This window comes from Topomyia yanbarensis, chromosome 1, assembly GCF_030247195.1.
Source record: "Topomyia yanbarensis strain Yona2022 chromosome 1, ASM3024719v1, whole genome shotgun sequence".
NCBI lineage: Eukaryota > Metazoa > Arthropoda > Insecta > Diptera > Culicidae > Topomyia > Topomyia yanbarensis.
The window spans coordinates 199,992,046-200,002,217 of record NC_080670.1 but is presented as its reverse complement, the minus strand read 5'-3'; the positions used below and the strand labels follow the sequence as shown (position 1 = coordinate 200,002,217).

The 10,172-nt window shown below is 46.0% G+C and overlaps 1 protein-coding gene across 1 annotated transcript in view; it reads right to left on the bottom strand.

Moving 5' to 3' along the window:
* Window positions 1-6,811: 6,811 nt before the first annotated feature.
* Window positions 6,812-10,172, bottom strand: part of LOC131676152 (mucin-5AC-like) — a 14,188-nt gene continuing 10,827 nt past the window's right edge. The window contains exon 2 of the mRNA XM_058955274.1: window positions 6,812-7,348. Within this exon, the coding sequence (XP_058811257.1) occupies window positions 6,812-7,348 (537 nt within the window). The remainder of the gene's footprint in view (window positions 7,349-10,172) is intronic.

The following is a 10,172-nucleotide window of genomic DNA, read 5'->3' as shown; positions in this document are numbered from 1 at the left end:
CACTAATCTATTCCGACAAAAAGTTAGTATCGGTTTCTGATGAGACGAAGTCGAAACGCACCCGAGTAATAAGTAAGGATTTGTGTCCTTCAAGTGCAAAGACTGGTTTTCCAAAAAAAAATTTCGTCCTGGTGAGAAATTTTGGTGTTTACCCAATTTTTCTTCTTAGGGTGGAATATAGCATAGAACTAAAATGTGTTAAGGTCGTGCATATCGTAGCTTATTGAATTAATACCATCGATGAATAAAACGGATACTAGAAGTCCTTACAGGTATTGTCTCTTCGTTGCAGATACGACCGCCAATTAGCAGGAAAAGTATATTGTATATAAGTATATATTGTGCAATTGTAAAGGTAACGGAGACGCCGGCGAATGCGTAACCTTTCACCGTGTGGGAAGATGTAAGGCTTTGAAAATGATAATGAGCTTCACAAAGCGATGAAATGTTTCTTCACGCTGGATAGCATGGGAGTCATCAAACCAAACAACTCGCTTCTCTCTCAGGACAATCAACGGGTTAAGTCATTGTTAGAATCCCTGTAGCGTCCATTGCTTAACCATTTCATATCTGGCCTGCTTTGAAAACACGATCACGTTCGACTTCCGGATTGATTCAGTACTAACCGAGGTTCTTGACCAGAAGATCCAAGAACATGTCAAGAAGGGTGACGTGTGGAAGCTGGCTTTGGAAGAACTTCAAGAAAAGCGTGCGCGTATTTGGTGCCTACCTATATTCGTTGTAGTGAGCGCAAATAAACCGGGCAAGTTTCACCTAGTGTGGGACGCAGTTGCCACCGTCTATGGTGTTTCTTTAAGCCCAGTCTTCCGTGAGTTACGTCCAGAACATGAACGCAAGACGAATCGAGTGGGACCATAAAGAGGTGACCGATGCAATTATCGATTCACTTTCGAAATTTGCTCCCGTTGCGATGAAAATCTGCTCTCCGGCGCTCGCGGCCGACCAAATGCGAAGTTCCCCGCACATTGATGATGATGTACGATCCATTGGGTTTGATTATGCGCCTGTTGATGTTTTTGATGGTTCTTCAAAAACATCAACTTGCAAGAAATATGGAGAACATCAGTGAGCTGTAATTCTCCTATAGAAGACACGCAGTTCGAGAAATGGTTGACGTGGCAGGCCGTTTTTCGGAAGGTAGGATCTGTGTAAGCAAGGAGATTACAGTTACAGAACGCCAACAACCACAACATTTTGTCCATCACGGTTAGCAAGTGGTACTTCTGAACAGATTCCAAAGACGTGTTATGCTGGCTGAGATCGGACCACCGGCGATATAGCCCTTTCGTTGCGTTTCTCGTCAGTTAAATTTTAGAGTCGACGGAAGCTGCTGAGTGTCGTTGACTTCCGACGAAGCAGAACGTTACCGATGAAGGGACGCAGTGAGCACGTGTTCTGGCTACCAGAAGTTCTTGGACAAAACGAACACGTTTGGCTGCCGATTCCTAGCTTCGAGAAACCGACACGGATGAGTACCCCTTCAAGATATTCTGAATGATGGGGACACCCCGAAGTTCAGGTATGACGGCTTGAGCAGCGATAAGGTTCAGGATTTAACGGTTTGCGACCATCTCATAAAATATAAAATTTTCAGCAGCAGCCTATCAACCAGGGAAATCAACTTTCACGGCACTGCACAATCTTGTCCAAACGGTTTAAAATGACGTTCGGGGTGTCTTCGACAACCCTGCCCTCGGTGCGATTCAGCGTACTGCTGAATCAAAGGGGATAGACCAGTTCACTGTCGAATGAATCACTGAAATGTTGTGCTACCGGACTGTGATAGCGTCGTAGAGACGCGAGACTATAACTAACTATGAGAACCAGTAGAGGCTGTCCTCAAGGAGGAGTGCTGTCACCCCTTCTTTGGTCCTTGGTAGTAGACGGACCTCTGACTGAAGGTCTAAGATTTGAAGTAATGGGACACGTCATGACTGTTAGGGGCAAGGATGAATCTACGAGCTTGGACCGTACTCAAGCTACTGTGAACGCGACATCCCCAAAACATCACCGCGATTTCATTTACAAGATAAAAGAAAGTCAAAATCAAACCACCTATTCCTAATGGAAAAACTATCGAATTTGCTAGGGAAGTAACACTTCTTGGACTAATAATAGATAGTACACCACTATGGAATCTGCATATCAAGAGAACAAATGGGTTTTAAACCAAATTTGGCGCGCAGGCTATACATTTCAGTTATCAGATCTATGGTATGTCTCCAAGTACATTCGAAACCCGGCACCTTAGCCGTTGGAGGTAGGCTCAGTTGAAGGCTCATGACTAGAGCCGAACGCAGTACCCCATGAAGGATCGCGTCAACCCTCGCACGTCGAAACCAAGCATTACCCAAGAAAACTAGCGGTCTGTGTTGCCTAAAGCGACGTAGCTGAGTCAAAAAAGCGAAGAACTCCACGAATTCATGAAAAGCAAGGGAGATGGATAGATCAAGGATCTAGTGATTAGCATCAAATCCGCCGTAGCAGCAGCCGAATGCGAACGGATGGCGTTACTAGAGAGAGAGAGCTGAAAACGTTGAAAAGACGCTGAAGACCACCGATATAGCGAAACCACAAGCCCATGAGACGCTGAAGGGTGACCGGTGTTCTCGTTCATTGACAAGAGTAAGGGAAACACCAGAAGAGGAGGAGGAACTGAAGAAGCTCAAGAAGGTCGATTAAAGACAGGGAAACAGCCGACAAATGCAGGGTGAATGGCGAACTGTAGAAACCGTAGAAGAGAGGAGCAAAATACAGAAAGAAAAGTATGAAACGAAGAAAAAAGACTTTCGGCCGCGCCGCTCTAGTCGTCAAAGCAAACGATGGCGTGAAGTGCGTTGCGATTCTCAAAAGGGTGAGAGAGGATCCCAAGCTGAAGGAGCTGGGGAAGAACGTAGCGTAAAATCAGGCGCACGCAGAAAGGCGAGATGTTGTTCGAGCTGAAGAAACATTCATTGATCAAGAGCTTGGCCTATCGGGAACTCGTGGCAGAAGCGATGGAAGGAGAAGCGAATGTGAGAGCTTTAGTTCAGGAAGCAGTGGTTCATTACAAGAATCTGGACGAGATCACAACGGAAGACGAAGTGAGGAGCACGCTATTAGAGCAATGTTACCTGGAGAAAGAACAGATGTCAATCAGGTTGAGCAAGGGGTACAGTGGCATATAGACAGTAGGGATACGCTTAACACCAACCGCAGCCAACAAGCTTATGTCGACCGGTAAGATCAAAGACGGATGGTCGGTGTGCTCGTTACGACTGATCCCTAGATAAAAAAAAACAAGCGGAGATGTTTTAGTGCTTGGTTGGGTTTTGCCCTTCAGGCCAGAAACTGTAGAGACATGGACAGATCAAATCTGTGCAGAAAATGTGGGGAGAAGGGACACATTGCTAGAGACTGCACAAAGCAATCGAAGGGCTTGCTCTGCACAAATGAGGGCGGAATAGACGACATGACTTCTTATGCCGGCTTCTTAAGGCGAAGGCTGGATGATGGAGATTACGCAGCTCAATCTTAATCATTGCGACATTGCACAGTAACTGTTGTGTCAGTCAACAACAGAAACGAACTGTGACGTTGAAATTATTGCAGAGCCGTATCGTGTTCCTCCCGATATCGGTAACTGAGTGGTGGATAGTGAAGGCAATCCAAATGATGGGTGGTTTTCCTGCCCAGGAGGTTGTGGGTAGCACACACGAAGGCTTCGTGATCGTCAGGATCAACGGCATATTTGTATGTAGCTGTTAAGCTCGCTCACGGTGGACACCTGAGCAGTACAATCGGATGCTGGACGCACTAATCGACTCGTTAGTCGATAGTAGGAGGATATTTCAACGTTTGGACTGTGGAGTGGAGTAGCAGGCAGACCAACGCAAGAGGTTACAACATGTTGGAAGATCTGGCGAAGCTGAATGTAAGGCTGTGCAACGAAGGTTCCTCTAGCACATCCCGTAAAGACGGCCGGGAATCCATCATCGACGTAACATTCAACATTCTGCATTATAACGCGGAGAGTGAGGACTGGCCAGCGGCAAGGACTTCGACAACGACCTTTTTTGGAAGCGCTTCGCGCTGACAGCCTTGCTCCAATTTAGAATACCGATGATCTGTGACGAGGAAATTGTAACCGATGAATTGCCGGCGTACTGGTGGAACGAACGGCTCAGCATCTTCCGTGCTGCCAGACTGAAAGCAATAGGACGCTAGCTCTGAGGATGTCAGAGAAGAGTGAAAGTTGACAGTTGGCGAGCGACGCTTTTAAACGCGATATAGTGTTTAATAAGTCCACCTGCTACAAGGAGCTGTGCAGAAAAGTAGACGCTAACCCCTAGGGCAAGGCTTACCGCATCGTTATGGCCACGATCAAGGGTGTGCTCGAAATGTGCTCTGACAAACGGAAGTCTTCATCGACGACGACTGAAAACGAAGAAAGCTTTCGGTCCGGACGGTATCCCCAACGTGACACTGAAGACCGCGTTTCCGGACATGTTCTATAGTAATGCCTGGACGAAGGCTTCTTCCCGGACAGATGGAAGATTCAGAAGCTGGTGTTGGTGCCAAAACCAGCGAAGCCACCAGGATATCCAGCTTCGTATCGGCCTTTATGCCTACTGGAAACTCTTGGTAATCTTCTGGAAAGGTTCATCCTTAACAAGCTGACGAACTACGCAGAAAGTAAGTACGGGCAAAAGCAGTTCGAATTCCGGAAAAGGATCTCGACGGTGGACGCTATCCGTACAGTTATCGAAAGCACAGGAGAATCACTACTGCGTCGTGGTAACGATCGAGGTGAAGAACGCGTTCAACAGTATCAGCTGGGCGGCGATCGCGGTAGCGCTGCACAGAATGCGGGTATCGGACTGACTGTACAAGGTTCTGAAAAGTTACTTTCAGAATCGAGTACTGGTCTTCCAAACAACCATGGGGCAGAGGTCGATTGGGAGTACCTCAGGGCTCCCTACTTGACCCAACGCTCTGGAACATAATGTACAACGGAGTTTTAACACTGAAACTGCTCAGGGGAGTTGAGCTTTGCAGATGACGATAACCGGCGAGACCCTCGAGGATGTGGTGATGTTGACAGCAGAGATAATAAGCATCATGGAAACCTGGATGGCTGATGTCAAGTTGCAATTGGCTCATCATAAGACGGAGGAGCTGCTGGTCAGCAATCGTAAAAATATTCAGCGCGTCGTGATCAGCGTCGGGGACACTTAATCCCATCGATGCATACGCTGAAGCACCTGGATGTGATGGTCGACGAACGGTTAAATACAACAGCCATGTCGATTATGTATGTTGGATATTGGAGGAGCAAGATGCAGCACAAGACCTCTCCTGTCTCATCCTTAATACTTTGGTATGGCGTTCCGACCTGTGCCCAATGGCTGTTCGTGTCGTGAGCGCGTACAGAACGATATCGTGGCGGAGGCGATATATGTCATTGCCGGAATGATTCCCATCAGCATCACTCTGGTTGAGGATGTGGAGTGCTACCAACGGAGGAATACACGAAATTCAAGAGGACTGATAAGAGCGGGCTCGTTGGCTAAGTGGCAGCAAGAGTGGGACAACGCGGAGAAAGGAAGGTGGACCCATCGGCTCATCAAAAATTGTCTCGCTGTGGATGCGTAAGAAGCTTGGCGTTTGACGCAGTTTTTGTCCAGGCATGGATACTTTCGGAAGTGTCTCTATCAGTTTGGGCTTTGCCCGGAGTGCGTGAACGTGCAAGAGACACTGTCTTGTGGTGAGACAGCTGGAGCATGGCGTTGGCCATCTAGGTTGTCTCTGCCGTCAACATCTCCACCTCCTTCTCAAGGGTCTCACCGGTCAGGACAACGTCATCTGCAAAGTCGACGACCTCGACTCCCCTGAGCAGTTCCAGTGTTAATACTCCGTTGTACAGAGCGTTGGGCCGAGTATGGAGCCCCAAGGTACGACCGTCGTGACCCTAATAGACCTCTGTCCCTAGTAGGAAGTCGTGGTCCTTATTGTAGGTTCTACGCCGCCAGTCTTTCAAGCGAAGGTTGAGCACGCCTCAACCTTCGCTTGAAAAACTGACCAGAATGTTTCTGTTTAGAAGTGATCTAGTTGGGAGTACGGAGTTGGTCATTCTGTCAGATCACGAGACTGGATTAAGAGCTCGGGGTTCATGTAATTTCGAGTCTAAACTCGTTTATGGCTGTCGGCAAATTCGGATGGATAGGGCAAGTAAATGCAAACTCAGCTTAGATGTGGGTGCTAGGGCACATGAGAATCGTCCTTCATTAGTTGGACCTTTGAATATCTCGGGCACCGAAACATCACAAAGCTTTGTTCCCCGGGTACCCTATGTGATACCGGACTAGCTTTACACCGATAGGAGATGCCAACAAACAACACAAAATACAATGGCAACAAGGTTCTGGCTATGTCTAATCCATACCCGTCGGCACAGGACCATGGGAACCTCATCAGGGAAGTACCGCTCACATTCCCCTCCAGCATTCATCCTTTCGATTCATAAACATCCACCACAGAGTAGCAGTTTGATCACTCGTACTTTAAAAGTGCGAGGTCCAGGTTGTTGGGAGGTGCGCAAATGGTTACTCTAGATGCCTATGGCCAAAACGTCGGTGCCACTGGTGCTGGCATAGAGGATTGTGCGTTTTTTCTTCTATCTTCTTCGACACTTCACTTAGCTGCAGTCGATATAAACAGCCTGATCGCTCACCAGAAACTACCACCTTACCGGTATTATCGCGAATTTCACAACCAGTGGTATTAAAAACAGCCGTGAACCCTTTGTTGGTTAATTTACGAGTAAGACTTTAGTTAGATTTACGTTTACAATGCTTCCATTACCGTTCACTGCACAAAGAGTTCCGTTACCGTAATCCGTCGCTTTAACCACCTTTCCGGCAGCCAAAACAACACTTGGGCCACTTTTCTCAGTGAGGTGTGCGAACAAATGTTCATCATTTGTCATATGACAGCTGGCACCACTATCTACATACCACGAGTTGCATTTTTCGTTTCCAGCCATGCAGCATACATCACTAATATCATCGGTAGCCTTCTTCGCTATTAGTTTCATCTCGGGTTTCTTCTTTTCAGCATCTCCCTTCTTCGAATTCTTCCACGCATGACAATCTCTTCGGAAATGTCCCGGTTTACCACAATGGTAGCACACTTTCCCCGCACTACCCTTTTTCGTTGCACTTTTCATGGCAGTAGCTTTACCATTTGCCTTATTAATCGTTCTTCCGGATCGCTCACTTCTTCGCTCATATTCCCCGGGCATCTTTACTTTCACTACTTCCAGAGTCGTACCTGCATCCAGCTGGCTCTGCAACAAGGTCGCCATATGACTCTGGTAAACTTCTGAACAGTAAAACAATCTTGAACCATTCGGACAAAACTTGTTTAGCGACAGCGAGTCTGTCGTAAATTTCTTCCAGCTCCCGTATGTGGTTTTCAACGTCACCACCTTCAGGAAGATTCATACTCCACAACTTATTCAGTAGTGCCACTTGCGTCGTAACAGTAGATTTTTCATGACACGCGCAGAAATTTTTCGCTGAATCAGCATTTTTCACACGACTGTATTGGCTTTCTTCTATACACAGCCCTAGTGTAGCTCTAGCCTTCTGATCAGCCTTTTTCCACGGATCGTTCACTGGCTCCGGCTTCGGCTCGGCTATTACATGCCAAAGGCCTTCCCGCGTGAGCAACATTTCGCTCCGAAACTTCCACGTGCTCCAATTTCAATTGTTCAATTTATCGAGCGCCAGAGCCTTGAAGTCCGCCATTTTGTTCGCTCACTCTTACGACCCGAACCAACCTTGACCGAATCACTCGCGACGCCAATCGAAACTATCCGAAAAAACAAACGTTCTCAAATACTTTACACTTTCCGAAACGCAATCTGGGCCCGTAACCTGTGGGAGAGTGCGCTATTACAGTGGGAAAAACTGGTAGTTTCGGAAATGCTGGAAAAGTATTAACACGCGGTTTGACAAAAAACGAGAACGATTTATTTGTGCTTCTTGCACATTCGAGCGACAATGAAACAGTAACGGTATTCTCTTCTTTGCACCTTCAGGATGCATACGTTTGACAGATCACCCAGTGGCAAAACGATGGGTGGGTTGTACGTTCGGTGAATGACGAGGGGACAGTCATTGCTTATTACTTGTATTGAATCCAACTTTTAAACGGTGTTGTACAGTTCTTGTGAGTGGACCTTGAACATTTGAGACGTAGCTAGCGCTAGTGGCATTTGGTGGCAGCTTCAGGCAACAAACAGTTTTCAGGGGGCTGATTTTAAGTGGCTTGAAGCAAATAGAATTTACGTTCGGATTTTTTTCAGCGTACGCTTAAAAATCTGTACAATACAAATAAATTTGCAGTATCATATCTAACGTTTAAAATATGCACACTGAAATCTCGCACTTTTATACTACCGCGCTCCCCTCAGGCCCAGAATAGAGGTGTGCGCAACGCCGCCGCGCCGCGCCAACGATTGCATGTAAAAATAGTAAGCACATCGGTGTAATGCCAGCGCCGCCGATTTTTACCTGAAATCGGCAGCGCGGCGCACACCTCTAGCGCACAAGCGGTTTTTTGCCTCCCAATTCGCCGTGTAAAAGTTTAGTTTTCCTCCCAATTTAAACGTACCACAATACCAACCCAGCAGGATAAGTCTATATATGGCAACTCTGCACCCGACAAAAGCGACTGCTAGTGATGTCTGATTTTTGCAAATAAACGATTATCCGTTAATCGAATAATATTTGAGATTGATTAATTCATTCGATTAATCGACAAAAATAATCGATTAAAATCAATAATCGATTGCTTAGTAAATCCTAGTTTGTCAACCAAAAAAAAAAGGTCGCTCGGCACATTTTGAAAAATTTGGAGAAGTCTGGTCATATTTTTTTGCTCTGCGACTTTCGTTTTCAATGCCACCCTTCATTAATTATGCTCTCGATTAATCGATATCAGCTACTCGATTTGCTCGATTATACCGAAAGCTTGTAATCGATTATTTATTTTTCGATTATTTTAGAAATTAATCGATTATTTGCGTTAATCGAGTAAAAAAAGACATCACTAGCGACTGCTCCCACCTGAATGAGTACATCTTTTGTGTTGTGGGCAATCAAAGCAATCTGATGAACAAGTCTTCGATATTCTGTCAAAGTTTGTTCAGATTTTACGAGTTTACGTACTGATTTGCTAGTTTTATTCTATGGTTTTACAAAACTCGAATCAAAACATTAGGATAAAGGCCTAGTTACTTCCGTGATGTCTGCTCAAGTGAACAGCGCGGAGCTCAGCTCAAAGACGAGAAACCGTGAACAGTGCTGAAAACGCAGCGAAAGCCCGATTGATGTAAATACAGGTAGGTTGGTTGTATTATGCAGTCAGGATTCCAAATAACCGAGAAATAAATTTCTAATTCAGACACCAGCCATTGTCTGGCTAAGAAAAATCTAACGAACATGCCTACAGAATATAAAGAATTCAAGTTTCTGGTAAACCAGGAAGTCACCGAATCGATTGATGACGAAATGATAGATCAACAATATAAGATCACGGTTAAGATGGAATTTTGGCCGGAAGAAAATCTCGTAGTAAATTCTGACTACCCCAATGATTCGATCAAATCAACCAACCACGATGTCGAAGTTCCTCATTCAGATCTAGTTCAGCATAGCATCGAAATCAAACACGAGCAGAGGTTCCTGCTTCCTTTTTATGTCACTGACAACGCAAACTGATAGACGCTCTTTTATTGCAGGGATAAGTTGGATGTTATGCCGCAGACAGACTCTAAATCAAACGGCCATGAACTATCACTCCCTGACAGCAAGAAACCCTTCAAGTGTTCTGTCTGTAGCAAAGCATTCCGCAGTCAAAACCTCCTTACGAGGCACAGTTCCACCCACGATAAAGACCATCCGTATAAGTGTGGAGTCTGTGGTAAAACATTCTGCCATTTGTATAATCTGAATCGGCACGAAAAAGTGCACTCCGATAGAAAGCCTCTTGTATGTGACATTTGTGGTAAAGAGTTTATCCGGCCAAATAGGCTCGCCGTCCACATGCGATGCCACACCGGTGAACAACCGAACAAGTGCGAGATCTGCGGCAAAGGGTTCTCC